Raw genomic sequence first — 25,734 nt, forward strand, 5'->3', positions numbered from 1 at the left:
AATAAATTGTTTTTATGCTCACAAATGATTGTAAAACAGTTTGCAGTGATTCGTGGTATTGTAGTTAAATACCTTGGGGGAAATCAAGTTTTTTACAGTTTTTCGAAGTCGTTTTGGTGCATTTCTCGAATCATCCTTAATATTTGCAAAGAAGTATAGGCTGCGCTTCTTATGTATGCCATATATCCTTTCAAATGTACAAATTTACACATTACTGTATGTGGGATATTGATTGAAAGAGACTGTTTCAAAATGTTTGAATACAGTTTTTCTCAGTCGCTTTGGTGCATTTCTCGAATCGTCCTTAATATTTGCAAAGAAGTATGTGCATTTCTCAAAACAATTCGTACAAACAGCACCCCACAATGGATTTCCTGCAAAAGCCTGTAACTTACTCAAAATCTTTAGTTCATCTCTCAATAGTAAGTATTTATGTCAATGAACATATCAGTGCCATCAGAATGAAAAGTCCATGTGTCATTGTTCACAAACAAGAGAGTCAAAATGCTTAGTCATGTTGTCAATATAACACTGCACTCTGTTAGTATTACCTGATGTGAACTATGACAACAGTTTGGAAGACAGTTACTGTACTGAAATGCAGAAGGCCGCACTTCTTATGTATGCCATTCAGCCATTGTAAGGCCATGATTGACAACATGGTCAATCAATAGTGGCCCTTATTTCATCTGATATGCGCCTCTGTCCTTGGCCTCTTCTGCCTCTTCCTCTGATTTGCCTCTGTACCCTTCCACCACGCATCCTTACTCCTCTTCTTCCTCTCGGCTGTTGACCCTGATCGTTTTCTGGATGTTCATCCATCATCAGAATTTGTAACTCGTGTGTTGTCCTCTGTCTATATATGCTTTCCAATTGAAGATTCATGAGATGCAACTTTGAGCTATTTCAGAGAACTGGTTTATAATTGGTTGATCTATATTCTCCTCATTAGTGAAAGTCAAGATTCACTTGCACAATTCATAGCAAATTTACAAAACGTCTAATAGAAATGTGTAGAAAATATGCTTGACAGTTTATGACAACTAGATCAACCATTTTGCATTTAATGACTTATACTATGAACTAATGACTAGATGTTTTGAGGGGTAAGACTATAGCACAGAGAACTGTATAATGATTAAATAAATCCAGAATTGAAACTGCTGAAAATAGAGCAGTCACTGTTATGCTTTATTCTGATTATATGTTAATGATGCCATTCCTGTGGGTGAAGTTTAATCCACATAAGCAATACATTATGGGCTGTCACCTCCTTTCCATGTCCCTATATCTCAAAATTGGTTTTCATTTTTTGTAATCAGTTTTAAAACATTAAACTCAAGTTAAAAGCTTGAATATATCTTTCCAGATTGTTCGTAAGCGATTCTACCATACCATTTTCAGTTTTAATTTTCAAACACATTTTTATGCTGCTTCCCTTTCACGCTTCCTTTGTAAATGCATTACTGCAAGCGTCATATGTTTGTTTTCACAGATTGAGGGATTATTCCAAATGATGTTTTGTAATAATCAACAGCATGACATAGAGTAGATGTTGATAGAGCTTACGTGCAGAACACAGATTAACAGATACAACAGATATCCACTCTGAGACAGGCAGTTGAGGTAAGCAGGTTAGAAAAGTCTGTGAAACCGTCTGCAATCACAAACCCAACGTGAGCACACAGTAGGAGGCTCTCAGGGAGGCAGAGGAGGGACAGAGGGAGGTGTGTGAAGTGTCATTAATCTTGGAGTTGATGGAGTTTATAGGTGTGTGTGTGTGTGTGTGTGTGTGTAAATCCTGCTATTTCCTGTGCTTGCAGGGTTCTGGACGAGGTTCTGCAGAAACTAGTGCATCTGGTGCAAGAGGAAGAGTGTGTGAGTGTTTCACAAGCACACACACACACACACACACATGGACATAATGCTTTGTTTCCTGTACGCACCTTACACACTTTCAGGACTCACACACACACACACAGAGTACAAAAGCTTTTTAACAGTCTGCTGTGTGTATTACAGCACTAGTGATTCATCCGTCCTTCCTTCACTCTCTCTCCTTTCTTTCTAATCTCTCTCCTTCAGGGCAAGTAGTCCTCTCACTGCAGATATCGCCTTGCTTGATCAATTATTAAGCACTGTTTTTACAGATCACAGACATTGCAAACTCACACACACACACACACACACACACACACTCTCTCTTTCTCTCACTGCTCCTCTTTCCTGACAGGCCCTGCAGAGCTTGTCTCTGGCTGACTCCAGGCTGCGTTCGAGGGGCACGGTGCTCGTGAACGCCCTCGGCAGCAATGCCTGCCTGAAGAAGGTGGACTTGAGCGGGAATGGACTCGATGACACAGGAGCAAGGATGCTCAGTAAAGCTTTGCAGATCAACACCACACTCAGGTACTCGGGGTTACTATAATATGAATTACCAAAAGGATTGTTCAAGGTGCTGATCGGTCCATACAGCATCCCAGATGTGATAAAATGCACAATGTAGTACCTGTTAACCAAGAAGCCAACTATTCACTTTCTATGTCTAAGGTCTAGGGGCCAGATTTACTAAACAGGGCAAATTAGCATTAGACTGCAAACCAATAAATGCACCAATTGGAGTGGAAAATGCTGCGGGTGAAATAATGACAACGTGCAAATTAAAGAACACAGACGCAGCCAGATCATATCCATAATGACCAGCGGAGTGAACCAAATTAGTGTAGGGTCACAAACGAGCAGAGCTGATGATAATTAGGTATGGGTAATCTATTAACAGCACAGGTGCAAAATTGACTTTTTTGAAGGGGGCGTTAAATAGTGGCGCAAATATTAAGTATAAAAGTAAATTGCCAACTGCAAACCTTAGTACTGTAAATCATCTTGTATTATTCATTTAAATTCTCTCCTCCCATACATTTTGCATCTGAAAGGGAAACTCCTACAAATGCATATGAAGTAAGGACAGTTGCAAAATTAACTGTGTCCACACCTTTTCATTGCTATTTTTTTTTACTGCATGTCTGAAGTAAATCCTTGTCTTTGTTTTTGGGTTTGCATTGGCTAAATTTGGTCGTAGATCTTCGAATAATATATTCTTTTCCATAGATTTCTGCAAAGTTCTGATCGCACATAATTTATGACGTTCTACATTCTGTGTACTTGGCATTTTTTTATGAAATAGCTAATTTGCTAATGGATAATTTTTTTAAATATGGTGATAAACATGTCCCTTGACTTTTCTGCGGTAAACATGATTTTATAACACTGTCTTTTTATAACCTATGCCAATCTATTAAATACAAAATGGTTTGATTTTCTCATATTAAAAAAAAAAAATCTTTCTGTCTGTCTGTCTGTCTATCCGTCTATCTATCTATCTCTCTATCTCTCTCTCTATCTCTCTCTCTATCTATCTATCTATCTATCTATCTATCTATCTATCTATCTATCTATCTGTCTGTCTGTCTGTCTGTCTGTCTGTCTGTCTGTCATGGTTTGTTTCTTTCTTGTAGGAGTGTGACGTGGGATCGGAATAACACAAGTGCTACGGGTTTCCAAGATGTGGCTCGAGCCCTAGAACAGTATGACACACACACACAAACACACACATGTTTGTTTTTATGGGGACATCCCATAGGCGTAATGGTTTTTATACTGTACAAACTGTATGTGCTATTGCCCTACACCTAACCCTACCCCGTACAGGAAACTTTGTGCTATTTCAGATTTTCAATACACTCCATTCTGTGTGATTTATAAGTGTTTTGAAAAGTGGGGACATGGGGTAATGTCCTGAAAAGTCACCTTCTCCTTGTAATACCAATGTCATACCCTTGTCATTATACATATTTATGTCCTCATTTGTCACAAAAACACGCACACACACACACACACACACACACACACACACATACACACACTCTCTCACTCACTCACTCACTCACTCACACTCTCACATTCATATCATGCACACTCCTCAATGCACACTCACCCCTCTGAGCACTAACTCACTCATCTCTTTGAAAACTTATTCACAGCATGCTGTTACTGGGAAAAAATAAGAACTTCAGTCCATGCCTACATGAAGCTGTTTGTGATTGCACAGTCTTTCATCACCACACTGACCTGCCTGTGATGCACAATTAGAGCATTGTTCTGGAAACACCTCTCTTCCCTGGAGATCTACATAAATATTATTTAATGTAGAAACTTTTTTGCAGACTTGAGCTTGCATTCAGAGGACTGTAATCATTGTAAGAAAGTTGTTCTCAGTACAGATCGCTTTGAAAAGTGTTGAAAGAAACATGGTACTCTTGTTAAAAGTTAAAAAGAATGAAAGCAAGAAAAACAACTTGTTTCTGAGACACAAACTGACGGTGTGTAACACTTTCCAGCTTCCTGGAGCTCATTCTTCTCTCTTGTGTTGATGTTTGGGAAAAATTTTTTTAACCTGCTTCTTGATGGTCTTCTGCTCTCTCCTCAGTAACTTCACTCTGCAGTACATGCCTATCCCACTCAGTGATGTCACACAGGCGTACCGTAGCGCCCCTGAAAGGACAGAACAGGCACTAACCAAGGTAAGAATGCTGCTTTTTTTATTTTGAAGAGGCTGTGTATTTTATTTTATTCCACATATAATGATTGTCAAGATAGCATGCGCCGTAGTACTCTCGTGAATGCGCAGCCGAGACTGACCACCAAGAGAAGAAATCGTTGAATAAAGTCATTATTTTTGTTTTCTTTGCACACAAAAAGTACTCTTGTAGCTTCATAAAATTACGGTTGAAACAGATTGTGTACATACTAATCATTAATTAATCATAAATAAATAAATAATGCATTAAATAAATAGTGCTGTTGAGGGTTTCCTATCCTCCTACTATTTATATAATTTCATTGATTATATTAAATAGTACCCTTTTAAATACATTTTAACTCTACCATCTTCATAGAACAGACATTTCAAAATAGTGCCTTTTTTCTCTAATTTTCTTCTGCAGTTCTCAGTTACTTCACTGTGGCCAGGTGGATCAATTTGCTGAACACTAAATAGCCATTAATGTGTAAATATGGGTGGAAAGCACTCTGGAATGCTTGATTCTGATTGGTCAGTTACAGAATTTAGCAGTCAAATCTTTAAATATTCAGAGTTTTCATTGAGCGATCCTTTTTTTTACATTTCATCCCCGCAATCATGAATATTTGGTTACATCCTTGGATATCCTAGTAGATGGGACTTATTCATTTAAAAAAACAAGCTAAATCTGTTTTTCTATGATATGACCCCTTTAAATATCCATAGCTCTGTGTGTCCGGCTGTTTTGAGATTAACAGTCCCAAGGCGGTGAAATGTTTATGCACATATTTAATGAACCCAGAGATGTGAAACTTTTACAAGGTCATCGCTGAGAGAGGGACACGGCAGACAATACATTTATCTTTCATTAATTCGCAGTATAATTACAATCATTTCCACATGACTGCATGGCTTATCTGAGCATCAGTGTTCTTTTCTTTGTCATTAATGAATATTTTCTCCCTTGCCCTGTCTGTCTTTCCTGTGTTCCTCTCAGATCCAGCGGGCTTTGTTAAGGAATAACCAGACTCAGCGTTTCTCTCAGAAACAGGCTCTTCGGTTGCATCAGGGCCTGGTCACTAGTACCGCAGAACAGGTAAAGACCACCACCTCATATTCACATGCCTCATTGTCTACTGCTACTGCAAATCCGACTCCCTTATTCACAATTCTAGTATGTGATCACTCAATTAAAACCCTGAAGTGTCATAGACATATTTCAGGGTCAAATTGCACTCTGAGGTTTTTGTGAAAGCAGAATAGCATAATTATGCCATTTAAATTCTCAATTAGCTCTTTAAAGTTCTAATGTATTATTTCAGTGCAACTAGGAGATTTAAAATAATCTAAAAAGTGTTCTTGTGCACTTGCCCTATCTGTGTTTGTTTGGACAAACAGGTTGTTCTCTACCAAATTGGCGGCATTGGTTGAAATGAACCTAATATACAGTACATTTCAAATTTTAGGGTAGGTAAGATAAAATAAATTAATACTTTTATTTGGCAAGGACACATAAAATTCATCAAAACTGATTTACATTTCAATAAATGCAGTTTTTTTCGTTTTTTATTCATAAAATAATCCTGAAAGAATGTATCACGGTTTTCTCAAAAATATTAAGCAGCACAACTGTTTTCAACATTGATAATAATAATAAATCTAAAATATATTAAAATAAAATAAATTGCAATATTACAGTATTTCACTGTTTAAACTGTGTTTTTGATCAAATAAATACGGCCTTGTGAGCATACATTTTTTCTTTTTCAAAAACATGATAAAAATTTTACAGACCCCTAAACTTTGAATGGAAGTACTGTATACCTGAAGAGATTAATTTGATCTATTAGCAGGCCCATTTTCTAAATTGCATTTACAGAGTCTTCATATTTACATTCTTCGGATGGTTAATCTGTGAATGGATTGCTTATAATGGTGTCTAACCAATAAACTAGTTAGTATAAGACAAAGTTTTTGCCTTTAAAAAATGACAGGCGTGTGTTTAAACACTTGTGTTTGTGAGGAAGCATCTCTTTCACATGCTAATGTGAACTCTGACTGATCTTACTGTGTATTGTTGGATCAAACTCTCCTCTCTCTCTCTCTCTCTCTCTCTCTCTCTGTTGCTCTCGCTTTCTTTAATTCTCTGTCTGTTCCTTTCTCTCTCTGTCTGTCTCTTCTTTCTGTCCTTCTGCTGTCCCAGGTGATGGAGCGTCTGTGTGTGCGCGTGCAGCAGCAGGTGTGTGTGTTGAGAGGAACAGGTGAAGGGGAAGAGCTACAGGCTGCCAGACAGGTCCTCAAGGAAGCCAGGAACTCTCGAGCTGTGAGTGTGTTTGTGCATTTACCTGTCAAATGTCTGCACAACCACTCTTCTTTCTTTTTTTATTATGAATATTTTCCACACAGCAGTACAGTCATCACACCTATGAAAGAAGAACACAAATATAATATTTTTTTCGAAGGAAATTAATACTTTTATTCAGAAAGGATGCATTAAATTGATCAAAAATGACAGTAAAGACATTCATAATGTTACAAAGGATTTTCAAAAAAGTTATTTTGAACTTTAAATTTATCAAAACAATGTATCATAGTTGCCACAAAATTATTGGGCAGCTATATTTTTGATACTGTTTTCAATATTGATAATAATAGGAAATGTTTCTTGAGCACCAAATCAGCATATTAGAATGATTTCTGAAGGATCGATTGATACTAAAGACTTCAGTAATGGCTGCTAAAAATTCTGTTTTGTCACCACAGGAATAAATTACATTTCAAAACCTTTTTATGTTTTTTTAAATGTATTAGCATAAGTAGAAAGTAACACTGTTAGTTTAATAAATGCTATTGCTCATTGCATTAACTAATTTTAACAAATTAAACTATATTGTAAAGTTTTACTACAAAACATACAAATTTATAGCATTTAACGTTTAAAGCAAAAGGTTTTTAAGATCATGAAGTCAAGTATGTCTAAACTTTTCTATACTACACATCACATTACACCACTGCTAGTAGATTTTAGTGCTTTGGATTTTGTCTGTAATCACATTATATGTTGATATTTGCTTAACATATGTTTTTTAATATACAGTGCAGATGGCTTCATGGCAATATTCAGTCAAGATGTTATTTATGTGCTGGCATAACTGCAGATATTCGAGTGACTCAGTTATTGATTTATGTGTTTTCTGTTTATTAGTTTAAGAAACTACATATGCCTTTATGAGCGAACATTAAAAGTTAAAATCGAATCATCTGCATGGCTCTCATGCAACAGAACCCTCATAGCGGTCAGTGAGAGAGAGTAAGAGATCATGACTGGTGTGTGAATTATGTCTGCACTGTCCTCTAGCTGTACCCCTCGCTGTGTGAACTGGCCCACGTGCTGTCAGTGGACGGTCCGGTGAGACAGAGGCTGGACTCCCTGGCTGGAGAACTCGCCAAAGCAGCTGATAAAGAACTACAGGTGCTGTTTCTCTCCCTCTCATCCTTCAGCCTGATTTATATCTGCTTTCTCGTTCTGATGAGTGATTGACGGTGGATTTGTGCAGGTCATTGTGGACTCCATGGTGTCTCTGTGCCGGGAGCTGTGTCCGCTTTCTTGTGCCGCAGCGGAGTGTCTGTCTCCACCCCTCTCCTCCATCTCTGAGCGCGTGTCCATCCCTCGTTCGTCCATTCGCACCGCTCTGATGGAGAGAGCAGCTCAGGACATCAACAGAGCTCTGGAGTAAGAAAGGAGGGTGTTGAGTTGTTGATGTTTCTGAAATGAATGCTTTGAGAATTATACCCAAGTCCTTTTTTGAAGTTGGTTCAGTCGGCGGCAATCTTTATAATGCCCCTAGGCAGTAGCTTTAAAAAAAAAAGCTGTCTATTTGAATGGATAATGACAGAAATCTCCAAAACTGTTTTGCACACTTTGTGTAGTCTGTGGTGGAGCTTGCCTTTTTGGTATAGTCATGTAAACTCAAGAGATTTTATAATGCCTGTTACTAAAATGTGTGTAACACAGGACCGATTTTACGGTAATATCACGGAATACAATAGGTCGCTATCATAAAAAAAAATATACACGTATTTGTAAACATAAATTTTATAAAGTAAATAAGATAAACATTATGCTGAAGCCTTGTTAGACTTTAGTTTATTTAACTTTATTTTATTTTGTTTTGTTATTTTTCTTTTAAAGGACTCTTGACCTGTCACATTAATGTCGATATTGGCTTAACATGTTTTTTGATATACGATACAAATGGCTACATGGTAATATTCAGTCAGGTGTTATTTATGTGCTGGCATTTTCAAGGTTGTTATCATGGAAAAAAAGTGCATCTACATATTTGTATATACTTAGTAGAATGTCTAAACAAGACTATCAAAATGTTGCCAATTTTTTTTTTTTTCTTTTTTTTTTCAGTTTAGTCCTTCAAAGAACACTTGATTTAGATTCAAGGTTGTTATCATGGAAAAAGTATAAAGTTAGTAGAATGTCTAAACAAGACTATCAAACTACTGCTGCTTATTTTTTCTAGCTTAGTCCTTCAAAGTACACTTGATTTTGATTCTTTCTTGGTATTGATTCACCATGCATGGTTGTATCATGGATGCATCTACATTTTTGTCCAAACAAATGATCTGTGCGATGCACCTGTCGATCTAAATCATGAATTCTTTGTTGGAAAGACAAACCTACATTTCTGTAGCCACTGTCTTCACAGTTGCAACTCCCAGCATGGTTTTAACACGCTCTAACAAGTTTTTTCTGTGTCTCCCATCTCTCCCAATTTTAGGGAGGTGAAGCTATCTGTGGTCTCGTATCTCACTAACTCCATAGTGGACCAGATCCTACAGGAGCTATATGCCACACACAAAACCCTGGTACTAGAAACAGATTTCTCTCTCCATTCGTCTGTTCATTCTGAACACGTGCACAAGCATCGCTCTTCCTCACGCATCTGTTCGTCATCACAGCTCCGGCAGGTTTCACAGATGAGACGGCTGGAAGACGGGGGAACAGCCAGGCGCACACACAGACACGCTGACATACTGGATGTTGTGGAGGATGACTTTGGCATCAGCATAGTGAGTGTGTTACGTGAATCACTCACAACTGACTCATTTGTGTGTTTGGTGGTATTTACAGTATCTGTCATCTCTTGTATCTCAGCGGTCTTGTCATCTGCTCAGTTCTCGATGTTCTCACTCACTTCTGTCGCTCTGCACACAGGACACAATTGCCATTAAGAAACGCAGCTCCAGGACCAGACGCATTCGTCCCGTGTCCAACAGACTCAGTGAGTCACACACACACGCTATGTAGGATGAAACCAGCCAGGACTATCATTCATTTTTTAGTTGAACACTCATTCAGTGCTTTCAAGTCATGTATACTTATACTGTGTATAAATTTTTCAGTTTAAACCCATGCATTCTTCATATCATATTTTTAGCTCAATTTCATTTATAAAACTTATTTAACATTTATTAGGTCTATCATTTTAGCACGTCAATTTAGTGTTTTTAATTTTTAATGAATTATAAAAAAAAATTCAAATAAAAAGTAAAAAAAAATAAAAAATGCATACACTTAATTGTGCTCAGTGACAATTAAACAATTAATGGAATAGTTCCGCAATCTAAGATGTTTGTTTGTTTATCAGAAAAAGTTTTTAAGAAATTTGGCATTACATCACTTGCTCACCGACGAATCCTCCACAGTAAATGGGTGCCGTCAGAATGAGTTCAAACAGCTGATAAAAACATTCTATAATTAAGGCATTTTAACTTACAACTGTCGCTTCTGGTCAAAATATGAGTCCATAATCCATAATAACGCTTCCTCCAATGAAAAAGTCCATCCCCTGTTGTCTTTTCACATTAAAATCTACCAACATATTTGTTTAGAAGTATTTTGAACTGCTTTTGCTTGTAAATGGTGCTTTATCTGTGCATATTTCTCACCTGATTCAGATGAGACCAGTTTTTCACTAAAAGGATAGAGGACTAATATTTTAGCCAGAAACAATGGTTTAAAGTTAAAAACACCTTAATGATGGATTTGTTTATTACAAACACACAACTTATAGATCAGTTATATTACTTGTGGATTACTGTGATATTTTTAATCAGCTGTTTGGAGTCTCAGTCTGACGGCATCCATTCACTACAGAGGATCCGTTGGTGAGCAAGTAATGCAATTCTAATTTTTTCCATCCATTCTGTTGAAAAAACAAACTCATCTACATTTTGGATGGCCTGAGGATGTATTTTCTTTTTTTGTCTGAACTATTCCTTTTCAAATAGCACAGATAAATAAATCAAACAATATATTGATTTTAAAGTGCTTTTATCTGCCACAATAATGTATTATGCTGATAATTTCTCAAGAGATATAGTGTATATGATTATTTGTGATTGATTCAATTAATTAAACATAATTTAGATGTGATTCACTCTCCTTCAGGTCTAGGTGATGACCCCAACTCTTCACCTTTAGTGTCCACTCCTCAGACATCTGCTCCCCTTTCACGCTCAGCATCATGGGAAGGTCTGTCCACCCTTCCCACACAGGGTTCACCTCTGCGTCATGTGACCCACGTCAGACCGCGTCCACCACGAAGACACAGGACTGCACACGCTCCCTTTGAGACAGTAAGAACCAGTATCATTGGCAGTATTGGCACACCAATACTAATTTTGACATATCTTTATATAGCATTTTTAGTGTTAAAATAAGGTAAATAAAGTAAACACAAGTCACAAAATTACTACGAATACACTTTGGCTGTTTCAGGCTTTGCCTCATATTGTGTTATTGCCCTAAGTTCTTATATTACTCACATATCCATCATATATTTATGTTAATATTGTCTTGAATTCAGTTTGATAGATACACTTGGCAATTGAGTCTTATACTGGCGTCTTGGTGTATTGTGGGAAAACACAGTCCCATCAAACTGAATTCTCTTATTTTACCTGTAATTATATCTGCTGCGGAAATAGTCGTGTTTAGATTTGCGACTCCCTTATGCTGTCATTGAATTGCTTGTACCCCCAGCAGTCTACTTGTAGCTTCTATTATTCATGTGACTAGTGAACAAAGCAGTTCTGGATTCATAAAGAGAGAAAAAAAAAAAAAACACACTCACAAACTTTTAATCACGTTTTTATTTAAAAGTAGCCGGATCTATTTCTCTTCATCCTCTTCATAGAATCGAATCAGTAATATATTTCATGCAGCACTATTTTATGATTATATCTAACTAACTGTAAGTATACAATACCATATATTGGAAGTTTATTACAAAATATTCCAATGAATGCAGTATATTCAAAAATATGCAAATATATAAGCTGATTGAGACCAATTATGAGTTTTATGAGCGTGGGCAGTCACTGTGTTTTCCCAGCGACTTCTCTGATTTGCTTCAGGATTGATGGTAGTGTGATATTATTGTCATCTTATTTTTATTGTCTGTGCACACTGTAAAAAGTGATAAGTTGACTTAACTTAAAAAAATTTAGGAAACCCGTTGCCTTAAAATGATTAAGTAAATAATAATAATAATAAAAAAAAGTTAAGTGAACTTGACAATTCACTTAACTTATTTTTTTGTATTATTATTTACTTAATCATTTTAAGGCAACGGGTTTGTGTTCTTGTGTACTGGAAGCTTATGTCACTAAAACAAATTCCTTGTATGCGCATACTTGGCAATAAAGCTCTTTCTGATTTCTGATTTCTATTTCTTTGGGAATTCAGCAATTAAACATAATTTGTTGTAAATTAAGTAAAAATTGCGCTGATTTATGTATCCTACAGGAAGTATTCTTCAAAAATACACAATATATGAAATAAAAAGCAATTAATCGACAGCCGTTCAAACCGTTAACAAGAGAAGGAGGGGGTTGATTTTAATCACGTTCTCTTGTTAGCTTGATTGTTCTCAGAAATCTGTCTGAACGCAGGCCCAGATGTTTTCTGCAGGATCTCCAGAATTAAAGCATCAAACATTAAAGGCTCTTTCCTTTTCAATCACTTCCGATCAGTCTAAGTGCCTGCAAGCCGTGTCTTTATAATGTCTGTTGATCAAATTAATGCATTGACATAATACAGAAGAACAAATCCCAGATGGTGAGATACAGTACCGTGACAGCATCATCCACTAACACAAATATAGAGAGATGATCTACTCCAGTCGCAGACCTCAAAAGCACCCATCATCATCATCATCATCATCATTATTTCTCTTGTCGTCCTGTAGCACTGCTCGGAGAATGGTGGAGTATCTCTATTGGATGATGGACTGCCTGACTTCTACACCAAGAGAGTTTTACCAGACAGGTGCTTCAGTACTGAACACTTCTGTGTAGTAATGAAGTCTAACAATGAAGGTGTCACATTTGCTCACTTTTTAAAGGTTGAAGGCATATGGGCATGCTAAAAATGTGGACGTTATCTTATCTCTGACACCCTGACTTTCTGTCCTGCAGTCAGCTGTCATCCCACCATCACGCTCAGGCTCTGAGGAGGAAGAAAAGACGCAGTGTGCTGTCAATCTTTTCCGGATTCAGGAAGAACCGAAACTCTACCATATCATATCAGGAGTCAGACCCTACAGGAAGGGGCGGGGCCTGCGGGGAGGAATGTCGCACTAAGTAAGTCACTCGTATTTTAATATATAATTTATAGTACACTACTGTTCAAAATTGTTATTACATTTTGATTATTATTATTATTATTCCTGTGATGGCTCATTACTTCAGTCTTCTGTGTCGCATGATACTTTAGAAATTATTCTAATATGCTGATTTCGTGCTCAAGAAATATTTCTTATTATTATCAGTGTTGAAAACAGTTATGGTGCTTAATTTATGTAAAAAACATGATACATTTTTTCAGGACTCTTTGATGAATAGAAAGTTCAAAAGAACAGCATTTAGTTGAATTAGGACTCTTTTGTAATAATATAAATGCCTTTACTGTTAGTTTTATTAAAAGTATTAATTTCTTTCAAAAAATCGTACTGACCCCAGACGTTTGAATAATAGTGTAGATATACTAAATAATCATATAAAGTGTATTACATCAATAAATTAGACAACATAAATAAAACCCATACTCTTGTTTTCCTTTGATCTGTTGTTCTCTCAGTATTGCCACTGAGAATGTGTACTCGTTGATTCAACACCCGAAGGATCGTGGGAGGTTAGACGTAGGCACTGAGGGCACCAATGGGAGGCTAGTAGGGCCAGGTGTTCAGAGGACTCCTCAGCTGTCAGGACGGCCCATTCATGGTATACCCCTGCCAGGAATGATGGGACTTAGCCCCTCCTGCTTCTCACAGAGACAGGTAAAGTTCACTACTGAACTACTTTCAATTACAATCCAGTAAATGCTCTGTCGTTCTAATTTCAATTCGACATTCCGTGTTGAGATTCCACACTAGTTCAGGTTCTACGTCACGAGTTGAAGCAGAGTCAATTCTTAATTTGAATTTAGGCCAACTCTGGTACACAAACTATGTAATATTTATTTATTCATTCGCAAAATGGTGCAGGTAATGTTGAGAACAAACATGGGAAGGAATTGTGTTCATTAGTAAGTAATATAATGTTAGCATCACTTGTTTTTGATCAAATCGAAAACAAATACAATGTAAAATTAATGAGCATAATGACATGTTTACCACAGTCTCTCACACTCTGTCTCTCTGTTCCCTGCAGTCGCCTGATTACAGTGAGGTGTTCGGCTCATCAGAAGAGATTGGATATGGAGAGCATGAGATGGATCGGCATTCAGATATCGTTGCTAAAGGGCACACGCCATCTATAGACAGACAGTCAGAATCAGGAAGACAGGAATCGCAGTCAGACAGCCAGAAAAAGGCAGACAGTATAATGGACCCTCAGCTGCTGGAAACCAGAAAAAGACCCGAGCCGCCGCCTCAGAGTACCAAGCCAAGCTTAGCTAAGACACGACAACGCCATCTGGAGGAGAGCTCTGGTAATGCATATTCTGTCATGAGTTGGCATCTGTGTTCACTTTAGTAAAATTTTCATTCCTGTTAACTAGTTTTAATAAGCATTTTACACAATATAACTTTATAAATGGTTATTTGCTGTCCCCAGATAAATCTACTGAAGATTCTGGAGAACTGAGGGAGAAGGATGAGGAAAAAGAGGACAGGAGATGTGGAGAAGACCATAAACCAGAAGGACAGTCTCCACCCATCCCTGAAAAGGTATCTTAGTGTTTTTGACTTAAAATGTCAATGATTGTGAGTGGGAGCGTGTCTTTATTCTCGTAGCAAAGATGTATCATTAAAACAGCTGCCAGGAATGATGGGACTTAGCCCCTCCTGCTTCTCACAGAGACAGGTAAAGTTCACTACTGAACTACTTTCAATTACAATCCAGTAAATCCTCTGTCGTTCTAATTTCAATTCGACATTCCGTGTTGAGATGTCAATGATTGTGAGTGGGAGCGCGTCTTTATTCTCGTAGCAAAGATGTATCATTAAAACAGCTTTTGATTATATCATTCTTTTCAGCCATGTTATTATTCACCTCACACGTCCCCCATTGGCTCCTCACCACAAGACGTGGCCAATGAGAATCAGCCATTAGCTGCTCCGCCCACCTCAGCTAAGCCTGTGTTTCATTCTGCTTCAGTAGATTCTGCTTTGCTTCAAGGTAATTCAGACAAAAGTTGTTGTAATGTCTTACTGGTAGTTGCATTTATCGTTTCATAAAGCTTTCTGAAGCCTTTCTAAAGCAGTTAATAACTATATATTCTTTGTAAGTGAATAATCTTAAATACTATACAATAAATGTGATAATATAAAGACAGTGTATGAGTAGTAGTAATATTTGTATTAGTATTTTTATGTATGTCAAATGTCAACTTTTACAGTCATTTTACATATAATGTATATATTTATTTTAAGTTAACTGTGTATCTGAGATTAACAATAAACTTCTACATTGTAATTTTATATACCTATATATATATATATATGTATCTGAGAATAACACTTTATACCACTTTTTAGAAAACAGACAGAAATAGTAATATATTATCTGAAAAATACTTATATATTAACACTTCACCACTCTTTGGAAAACAGAATGCAATATATATATATATATATATATATATATTGCATTCTGTTTTTCAGATATAAACTTATTTTATTTTTTAAACATACATTTATTGCTTTTGCAAGTTCACACTTGTTTCACTTATGTGTATTGATTATAATATATATACACACATTTTTGAACAGATTTTTTAATATTGCAAATGCACATTTATGTTGCACTTACATGTATATTAGGTGTATGGATTGTAAATTAATATTTTAAGGACTTGTACAGCTTTAATAATACAAAATGTATTTTATTTTAAAATGTATTTTGTAAAAAAAAAAACTAAATTTTTGTGACTTCCAACTTTTAAAAAACGAAATATAGAGAATATATGATGTTTATTTTTGCTCAGGCGATGAAGTCAAAAACAGCCCTGGAGGTCCCATGAAACCACATCGAAACAGGAAAGCAAACTCATGTGACACAGGTACAAACTTCGAATCCCTTTTGAGCATGCGAGGAGGGTCCGCATTCACCATCTACTGCTCTAGCATGCCTTCATCAACTCATCCTTACTTGTGTGATCCCATCCCTCCCTCTGTGTGCCCCCTGTATTTACCCCCTAGGAATGGAGCAGGATGCCCGCTGTGATCTGGAGAGATCCTCAGATCGCAAACCCCCTGTGAAAAAACCTAGACTCCCTCCGAAACGAAATAAGTCCTTGGATTTCCCTGGTACTGTGCTGTTTTGTGTGTGTATGTGCTTCTTGGAAGCTTCCAGCAGTTTTATTGGATAGTCTGACTGGAAAGCGCTCCAGTAATTAGAGGAAATCTTTCCAGTATTACATGTGAATATATTGTGAGTGTGCGAGCGTGCACCTGTCCATGTTTGTGTGTCCACAGACAGATGGCTCTGAGTTGACCTTTAACAAAGCCAGATTAGTAAACGGGTAATGTAAGTAGGCCATCATTCACTTCTTTCTCTCTCTTTCTATTCCTCTGTTTATCTCTGCAGGTCATCAGAGTTCGGAGCCAAGCAACGCTGAAGCATCATGACAACCGTTTGAGCCAAAGCTCTGTGAAAACAGAGGGTCATTGTGATGCTGAGAGGAGAGAGAGGGAGAGATATGATCAGAAGATGAATTTGCACCTTGATGAATTCATAAAAACTCTTGCTTTCGGCTCTCAGACAATTTCATAGTCATTTTACACACACATATTCAGCATATTCTTGCTTACTCAAGTGAGTTGTTTTGCTTCCCCTCCTGCTTTTACGTAACCATCATTCTTAACCTTCTGCCCCTAACTACAATTCCTTTGTTTTACTCTCTCTCCATCTCTCTCCCTCTGAGTCTTTTGACAATCTTTGACATAAAGAAACTTTTTGCAATTTATCTTTAAAACCATAGAATGATATTTTGTAAAGTATAATATATAAACAGAACCAATATTTGCACTAATCATCGCTTGAATTCTCATTCGGTTTAGTGGATGTACCCCCCCCCCCATGTCTAACATTACCCATGTGAAGTTTTGTAGTGTGCGACTAACTTATTCTTATAATTTTCTGTCTACTCGATCAATATCATTAGCAGTATTACTGTTGTCTTAATCAGGCATTGTTTATGCAACTGGATAAATGTTTAAGAGTTTGCTGGCCCTAAATGAGCTTTATTTTCTACTAAATGTGATTGAATGAATAAAAACTGAATATTACATCTGCTGTTGTTCTTTTTAAATCAGTGAACAGGATTTATTAGACAAAAAGTAACACAATGGAACTTTCTTATATACACCATGGTATTGAATGATTACCATATTACTTATTTACATAATACTCCAAGATACTTCAAGAATATCAGTGTATTAACTGGGGTTAACATATCAAAAATACCATTGGTAATAATACCAGATTTACATGGTACTCCAGGGTACTTCAAAGAATATCATGGTATTACATATTAAAGGTCTCTTACGCTTGATAAAAAATACAATATTATGAAATATTAACGTGGCATGAACATAGTAACGCTACATAGTAAAACCATGGTGCGTTTTGATACATATTTGAAACAGGGAACCCGATTACAATCATCTTTATAGATAGACTGTCATTACTTTGGAAGTGAATTCAAGAAACATATGATCTCATTATATGGATTAATTACTAGCAGTTGAACATTTGTATTGTTTGGCCTTTCAAAGCCGTTTTTCAGTCAAGGAGAGGTTAAACAGAAGTGGATACCAGATGCCGCTTCTCATAACGTGTCTCTTACTGCCTTTTAATGACACAGGAGGGCAGTAGAGGCCCAAAGCCAAGCAAACATCTCCTTGCTACGGAAGAATAATTTTCAAGCAGAGATTAAGGAATTTATTGTCTGTGACTGCTGCTTAAATGTGACTGAGAATCTCTCTCTGAAGAGAATAGTCTATTTATTCCACTATCACTTCATGAGGCTTTTTATTCGACTAAATTACATCTTTGAAGATAAATGTAAAAGTTATAAATCAGTGGCAATTATGAGAAGGTATGAATATTTTATTGTTTCTGGAATATTTGATTCTTACTGGTCAGTTGTTGCATTATAATGAGCTCCAAACTTTGTATTAGACCACTGTTCCTTGCAACCATTCTCATACAATGTGCTTGTTAATATTTATCACTCTGTGGCCTCAAATCATTTCTACTGAGATGACTATTTCATGTGCATTTATTTATAGATGTGTATTGAACTAGATAATGTATGACCAATAGGTCATTATCTTGAAATTTAGTATATCTATTTCAAGACTTATTTGACTGTTTCAAAAGAAAATGACAAACTTTTATTGCTCAGAGGGGCTTCTTCATGATCAGGTGACTCAATACAGTTCTCACTTATATTTCGGGTATCAACTTTTTGTCTTTTTTGTCTAAAATTCCTTAGGAAAAACAAGCAAATTAGACAATGTTGGCATAGAGCTATAACATAGCCAATATAGCTCTTCAAAGAAGTTGTTGAGAAATGTTAGAGTTCATATTTAGAAATCAGTCTTTTGACTACAGACTTTGGAAATGTATTCAAGCACAGTTTCAGATATTGTTTAGATCTCTGAAGCACATGAGATTTCAAAGATTTTTTTTCTCATGAAAATTCATACATTTCCAAAAAATACAAACTAAATGCACAACATCTGTGTATGACATGCTCCAAACTTCTGTCACACCATTACTCAAACTCATATTCACACCTGCTAAATTGCAATGGGAAAACATCACAGATCAAAGGAGCAATTTGTCTTATGTTTAAAATGTAGGAGCGACACTTATAAGTCATTACATGATTATGTCTTACATGCATCAGCAAAACACACACGTTCACACAATTACGTAAAAATCACAGGGGATTGTAAGAATATACATAAATCATTTCATTAATGGCCTCTCTAACACACACACACACACACACACACACACCTACACCCACTTACACCAGCAGTGGGAGAAGCTGTAAATGAAGTGACATGACGTTAAAGGCAGCTGCATAAATGATGGGACTTACTTAGGGAACAAAGGGCTGTGTGTGGACCAAATATACATATTTATTATCTGTTAATCACATTCATTAAAGTATTACACAACACGCTCGTTCTGGCCGCCATTCTTTACTAAAAAGTACTGTGGTGGTAAGCAAGTCATATGAACTTTAAAAGTTCAGTTTCAGGTGGACTAAAAGAATAATGGCCAATTGCGAAGTTACAGCCTCGTTAATGGGTTTACAGTTGGCCTCGGTGTTATGCTAATTCTTCAAACATTCAAATAAGAGTATTTAAACTAAACTAAAATACAACTTAATTAAAAAATGACATACTAAAATGGACAGACAAATCAGAAAAAGAAAAAAACAATTTTTTCATTACCATGGTATGTTACATCATAGTTCACATGCCAAATAAACATGTTATGATGTTACAAAAGAGTAGCATGCCAAAACCATGACACTTGTGTAAGTGCATAATACACATACAAAAATCAACTTAATCACAAATTCTTTCTCGCAACTTTCACACACTCTGACACACACTCAAGTAGTTGAAGTTGAACAGTGAAAAAAGTGAGTAACTCAAGCAGATGGCTGCAATCACACGAAACCAGTAAACACCGGAAGATTCCTACAGTAATCAGCTTTTACAAGCTGATTTAAGTTTATGAGACAAGAAAGAGGTAAACAATTCATGTATCTTGTGCCTAAAACTTTCCTGACTAATCACGAAACTTTACCAACTTATCACACATTTTCTCAGTTTCACTTCATAATTACGAGTCTGTCAGAGTGTATAGGAGAGTGTGTTTATATTCTTTATTTCTTAGTGTTTGTGTGTGTGGTGTTTTTGGTGTTAGGCTGAGGAGCATCATGAAGTATTTATAGATGTAAATTAGCTCCCTGTTTCACTCTCCTAGCCCTTTCAACACTGCCTCATAATTGGTTTCTTTCCGTTGAAATTCTCCATAACAGCACATGAATGTTGTTATATCCTAATGAGGCAGATTAGAATTTCAGGTGTGTGTATGTGTGTGAGCATGAATAAAGTGAGTCAGATGTGGATCAGGTGTGTCCCCTTTTTTTTTTTTTTTGTGTGTGTGTGTGTGTGTGTGTGTGTGTGTGGAGGGCTGGACTGTGTGAGTCAAGGGGGTGGCTGCATTAGGGGATGCTGTGCCTCAGAGCAGATGAGCAGTAGTGAGCCCACAGACTGCCAGACTGATGCCTGATCAAGTAACTTTTTTCTTTCTTTCCAGTGTTCAGTGCTGTGTGTGTACTCTCTTCTCCTGCTCCTTTGTCATCCCTTTTCATATGTGCTTCTGTGCTGTAGCTTGTTTTTTGACTTTTTTGACAAGTACTTTGGACAATTAAATTGAGATCGATCTATCTATCTATCTATCTATCTATCTATCTATCTATCTATCTATCTATCTATCTATCTATCTATCTATCTATCTATCTATCTATCTGTGTACATATGTGTGTCTATCTGTCTATCATACCAAATGCTACATCAAATTTAAATATTATTATGAATAGAATTTCACTTATATTTCTTAAGAATTGCAGTGGAGTTGGAATCAGATAAGTATTTATTATAAGATTAATATTCCACTGTCAGGAGATGAAATACAGTTTTTATTTTATTTTAGCCGATCTTTATCACTGCTGAAGGATAGAAGGATTTTTTTCACTCTATGCAAAACTAGGTTTCTTAATGAATAACTCTAAGTTCATCTAGGTTTAATAGCCGTATGGATGTTCTGTTGGGGATGTTGAAACATGGGCTTTAAATTGTGCTTGGAATATGTTCCTGTCACTGCCTCTGTGAGTAATTGGTCAGTGTAATTGCAAATGTCCGTGCTAGGAAGTATATCACATATTTAATGGGCGTATTTTGCTGGTTTGCAGATTTTATTGGGCTGGTTATCATGTCTTCCCATTGCTCCATATTCTGTGGGATGGATTATTGTTGTTAAGTATAATTTAAGGCAATTGCAAAGTTTTCCTCATTTATTTTTACTGAGATGTGTGATGTGTGAGTAACATTGGCTGATTTGTATTGTTTATGTCAGTGTGTGGGTTATTGATCAAGTATGTACTGCATAAAAGCTATTGCTTTATCTATTTATCTTCATCTTTGTATTCTTTTTTTTATTTTCTATCCCAGAGATTGGCTGATTTCTACACAATCCAATATGCCTGCCATTGTAAACCTGCTCTTCAACACGGTCTCCACCAACACCACCATCTCCTTTTCTCTGGTGCTGCCTCTGGTCAGCATCCTCTCCCTGCTGGTAGGGGTCGGAGGTCACCTGCTCATGTGGTTGGTGTTGATGCGTAACCCACGGCGTCGTTCAAAGCCCAGCTCGGTCCTCCTGTTAAACCTGAGTTTTGCTGATCTGTGTGCTCTACTCACCCTGCCCTGTGTGCTACTAAGCGCTAGCTCTCAGAACTGGCAGCTGGGAGGAGGCGTTTGTGTGTTGTTGAGCTTCATGACCTCCCTGACTGCTGGAGTGGACATCTTCAGCCTGGCTGCCCTCTCTGTGCTGCGTTATCGAATAGTGGCTCCCTCGACACGACCCCCCGCCACCCCTGCGCAGGTGTGAGTATCTGAAGGAGCTAAAGAAAAAAACAGTTGTAAAAAGGGGAAAAAGTTATATTTATATTATATAATATAAATATAATATTCCATCACTGGGAAAAAATTTGAAAAGTCCTTCACTGAGATTTTCAGTGAAGGATCCATCACACTGATTCAAAGGATAACTTTTGGATCTTTTTGAATGATTCATTAAAAGGACCGTCATTTGGTTGTGACTTACACTGTTTTTGATTCACTAAATGTATCGACTCATAAGAGTCATTTGTTCACGAATCAGAATGCTTAGGTCACAATACGTTCAAGAAAGGTGAACAACTCGCTCTCAACACAGTATAAACGTGCTTTTATAGTCTTATAATGATTTCCTTCTCGCTTTTAATTCAAGATGCAAACTCGGGTAAATATTACTTTTTAAAAAAAATTAAAAATACTAGCCTATCTTATTTTTTCAGCCGCTGTGTAAGAAAAGCTGAAGGGCGCGCTTCCGCTGAAAAATGATCCAGGAAATGCTGACACTGAGTAAAAAGATACTTCTCGCAATGCGAATCAATATGAGATGAAAATCATATTTATTAAATTCACAGTACTTTTTGAAGAGGATTACGGTAATTTCCATATTTTTTTAGTGTGTTATTATGGTGCAGTGTCAAAATAATAATACCGTGGAATTTTTTTCTTTTTTTTGACTTTGATGATTTTATTATGGTAATATTACAAACTGCCTTGGAATACTATTAAACCCTGTGGTATATCAATACAAAAATGCTGTGGCTGTACCATGGTACAGTGATCGTATAATTAGATGGTACTATGGTATGTTTGAACTGAAATTCATGTCAAGAGAAGAAATAAGGTGGTGTCTGTGTTCACATACAAAAAACTGCACGTATATTTATCATGACTACCAAGGTGTTTACACATTCAAAATACCACACCAGTACATTTTTGTAAGTGCAACACACAATACCACTATATCAAAGTATTATGGTAATGCCATCAGGGATATAAAGTGGCATAAAATATATTGAATTCTCTGTATCTCTGTTTGGCCCACAGAGCTGGCACCGTTGCTGTTATCTGGCTGGTTTCCATCGCCATGGCCCTACCTAAAGTCACGTACATCCAGTTTGACAGTGGCTGCACGTGGTCAGTGGGCCGCGGTCACTGGCTGGGCTTCCTCGTTCCTGCATTTCTGGTGTATTACGTGGCTCCTCTACTCTGCATCGCCCTGCATTGCGGGCTCATCATCACACACCTATACCGCTGCCGGGGCACTCTAGCCGCGGACCACCGCAATAAAAAAGCCACAGCCCTTCTCATCGGCTCCACACTGGTGTTCGCCATCAGCTGGCTGCCTTATTACGTACTAGAGTTTGTCAATGTTTTATCGCCGTCCCTTAATTCCATCAGCTCAACCGAAAGCCCCATCTCCAGCTCCACCGCCCCGTCGCCAGCGTCAAATACGGAGGTGTCTCTGCTGTGGGAGGTGGCCTCGCTGTCTGCCATTCTTCTGATTTGTCTGGCACCTTGCTGGAACCCGCCACTCTACTTTCTGCTATCTAAGCCAGCCCTGAGGCAACTGAGAGGGCTGCTACCCATCATGCACCAACACTGGAGAGCTGCTACCTTCCTACAGCACATAGTGCCAAAACACGCTCCCACACAGCCCCACTCACAACCTGGGTCTCAACACGTTCCTCAGCACATACTAGCAGCAACGCACCCACAATGAGAACGCGTGCACTCAGATCGACATACCTGCTTCACAGCAAAGCACACCCACACGCAGGCACAAAGTACACACACGCCACACACACAATGACAGGTATTTTCTGCCAGAGCATCCTCATCCCTCTCATGCTGGCTGAGATTGTGAGTTGCTTAGTAACACTACAGAGAGGAACAGAAACATAAGACCATGGACCTCTGCATTTATGGCTCAGCATCACATTTTACAATGTTCCAGCACGCCAGCTGCTCTCTTCCCCTCTCTCAAAATCTCTCGCTCACACTAAAAACGTATCACGGCAGATTTTTATCACCAACTCGGTCACGCTCGCACACATTAGCGTGTTCTCGACGACATATGTGTTCATTTTTAATTCGCTTGTTTCTGATCGCTTGTGCGGTGAGTAATAGATTAGATTTGTGTGGGCTGGTACTGTATATCAGATAGATCGTCTATAAAGGCTAAATGTAGTGCGTTTGAGTCTCGCTTGCTGATCATTGGTGTTATGAATCATCGATATGTGCTGTTTTTTGACAATCATTGTCAGCCTTATGTGAAATGCAATGCACTGTGATTTCGGAAATGGGAAAAGTATATAAATATTTCCCATTAATGACAGACGCATGACTGAGAGAACTCCGCAGCTCTCAGAACTGTGTCACCTGCGGATGAGTCATCCTACTTCACAAGATTTTTTTCATTCTCTGCTAATATTGTAGCCAGTGTAATAAAATGTGGATCTGAATTGATCCGGCAATTTTTCTCCTTGAATTTCCATTCCCCATGCTCCTCCCTGCTAATCAGTTCATCTCTTTTGCCTGATCTGAACTGAGAGGAGGGATAAAAGAAAAGGATACAGCATACAGAGTTGAAAAAGAAATACAAGTGTTTCCTTTACAAAAACATATAGGCAGAGATGGAGACAGATGCTAATACCATGGTAATTTGATAAACCAAAACCATTAGCATGGCATACTGTATGTCCCAAAACCATATATTAGCTAGTGCTGTTACCATTAACTGAAGCTAAAACAATTTTTATTGTAATAAAAATAAATTAAAGCTAAACCGATATATTACGAAAAATATTAACTAATACAAATGAAAAAAGCACATAAAATTAAGAAAACTTTTAAAAATATTAATAAATACTATAATAGTATATAGATACTAAAATGATACTGGTATTAGCATGATAAATGTTCTAAAACTATGGTATTAACATGGAACATGTCCCAAAACCATGATATTAACATATATTATAAAATCACAAAAGTATTTTGAGCATGTTACCATGGTATTCTAAGTACCATAGTACATAAATTTCAGTACCATGCTAGTATATTTCAAACTACCATAGTATTATCATCTAATACCATCATTGCACCATGTACTTCACAGTACTTTTTTGTAAAGGGTTCCAAAACTATGGTATTACCATTATGTCATGTCCAAAAAATAAATAAATAAAAAATAGGGTGATAGCATTGTATGTTTTTTTATAGTATTTGTATTGTATGTTTTATCTAGTATACAGGCATCTGTTTTTAACTTGGTAAAATCCTTTTCCGGGTCTATAAATGTGACTATAAAAAAGTCTGCACTGGCCCCTCTCTGTCAATCATTCATCTCTCCAGAACAACAAATCTGTGCCCTTGTTTTATTTACATGTCTTGTTCTGAAATGCATTACAGAGTGGCACTCATTTTAAGCTTGTAATTTTCTCATCGTCAGTGTGCATTAGGACATTGTGGTCTTGACTTCAGCATCCAAGGCTGGGCATTTTATAAAATAACAACCAGGTTAGAAATCATCTCTAGGATGGGTAGAGGGAGGAATCTGTAAAAAAAAATCAAAAAATCAAAAGAAGGCTGGCTTTCTGCTGATGCCTGTTATTTGACAATAGCAAAACTAATGAATGGGTTTGTTTACATGGGTTATAAAGGTGACTGGAAAATTGGTTTGTTTCGCTGTAAACCCTTTTAATAAACCAGCAAAACACCAGCCACGCAAGTGACCATTTACATTTTTTTTTTTCGCTAATCTGATGCAACATCCCCTCAGACCTCAGTGAGCTAACAGCAGTTCAAAGAGGTCGCCGTTAAAGTGCAGACAGGCAGACGAGAACAACGATGAGAATGGGGTGAGCTGTCTCACAATTACACTGACAGCATCACCCATTCACCGCGCTCGCAAGACGTACCCACTTA

The 25,734-nt window shown here is 37.2% G+C and overlaps 2 protein-coding genes across 9 annotated transcripts in view; both read left to right on the forward strand.

Moving 5' to 3' along the window:
* carmil3 (capping protein regulator and myosin 1 linker 3) overlaps positions 1 to 17,374 on the forward strand; it is a 54,400-nt gene extending 37,026 nt beyond the window's left edge. For 2 of the 7 annotated variants that reach the window (XM_058762279.1, XM_058762271.1), the window contains exons 20-40: positions 1,824 to 1,878; positions 2,234 to 2,406; positions 3,513 to 3,581; positions 4,484 to 4,577; positions 5,574 to 5,672; positions 6,780 to 6,899; positions 7,935 to 8,048; positions 8,134 to 8,309; positions 9,370 to 9,457; positions 9,551 to 9,661; positions 9,807 to 9,873; positions 11,043 to 11,230; positions 12,844 to 12,923; positions 13,073 to 13,237; positions 13,734 to 13,932; positions 14,306 to 14,585; positions 14,711 to 14,823; positions 15,133 to 15,274; positions 16,083 to 16,157; positions 16,297 to 16,404; positions 16,685 to 17,374. In XM_058762279.1, coding sequence (XP_058618262.1) covers positions 1,824 to 1,878; positions 2,234 to 2,406; positions 3,513 to 3,581; positions 4,484 to 4,577; positions 5,574 to 5,672; positions 6,780 to 6,899; positions 7,935 to 8,048; positions 8,134 to 8,309; positions 9,370 to 9,457; positions 9,551 to 9,661; positions 9,807 to 9,873; positions 11,043 to 11,230; positions 12,844 to 12,923; positions 13,073 to 13,237; positions 13,734 to 13,932; positions 14,306 to 14,585; positions 14,711 to 14,823; positions 15,133 to 15,274; positions 16,083 to 16,157; positions 16,297 to 16,404; positions 16,685 to 16,725 — 2,557 coding nt within the window. In that variant the 3' untranslated portion in view covers positions 16,726 to 17,374. Of the gene's footprint in view, positions 1 to 1,823; positions 1,879 to 2,233; positions 2,407 to 3,512; positions 3,582 to 4,483; positions 4,578 to 5,573; positions 5,673 to 6,779; positions 6,900 to 7,934; positions 8,049 to 8,133; positions 8,310 to 9,369; positions 9,662 to 9,746; positions 9,874 to 11,042; positions 11,231 to 12,843; positions 12,924 to 13,072; positions 13,238 to 13,733; positions 13,933 to 14,305; positions 14,586 to 14,710; positions 14,824 to 14,894; positions 14,960 to 15,132; positions 15,275 to 16,082; positions 16,158 to 16,296; positions 16,405 to 16,684 lie in introns of those variants that run through there. The other 5 variants (XM_058762245.1, XM_058762239.1, XM_058762263.1 and 2 more) reach the window with 4 other exon arrangements.
* Positions 17,375 to 18,041: 667 nt separating this feature from the next.
* si:ch211-119o8.4 (somatostatin receptor type 3) lies at positions 18,042 to 24,632 on the forward strand. Of its 2 annotated transcripts, none has more exons than XM_058763017.1 (3): positions 18,042 to 18,197; positions 21,361 to 21,795; positions 22,852 to 24,632. In XM_058763017.1, the coding sequence occupies exons 1-3, from the start codon at positions 18,121 to 18,123 to the stop codon at positions 23,525 to 23,527; spliced, it is 1,188 nt and encodes a 395-aa protein (XP_058619000.1). In that variant the 5' UTR covers positions 18,042 to 18,120; the 3' UTR covers positions 23,528 to 24,632. The 2 variants fall into 2 exon arrangements, with proteins under 2 accessions (XP_058619000.1, XP_058619008.1); XM_058763025.1 differs by lacking the exon at positions 18,042 to 18,197 and adding an exon at positions 20,290 to 20,423.
* The last annotated feature ends 1,102 nt before the right edge of the window (positions 24,633 to 25,734 follow it).

The sequence above is a fragment of the Onychostoma macrolepis genome, chromosome 02 (assembly GCF_012432095.1).
Source record: "Onychostoma macrolepis isolate SWU-2019 chromosome 02, ASM1243209v1, whole genome shotgun sequence".
NCBI classification, from domain to species: domain Eukaryota; kingdom Metazoa; phylum Chordata; class Actinopteri; order Cypriniformes; family Cyprinidae; genus Onychostoma; species Onychostoma macrolepis.

Bases quoted from the DNA above. Each gene is read 5' to 3' on its own strand.
- si:ch211-119o8.4 (XM_058763017.1), top strand. From the start codon at position 18,121: ATGAGGCTTTTTATTCGACTAAATTACATCTTTGAAGATAAATGTAAA. The intron at 18,198-21,360 runs GTATGAATATTT...TTTCTATCCCAG, and splicing joins TCAGTGGCAATTATGAGAAG to AGATTGGCTGATTTCTACAC. The intron at 21,796-22,851 runs GTGAGTATCTGA...TTTGGCCCACAG, and splicing joins CCCGCCACCCCTGCGCAGGT to AGCTGGCACCGTTGCTGTTA.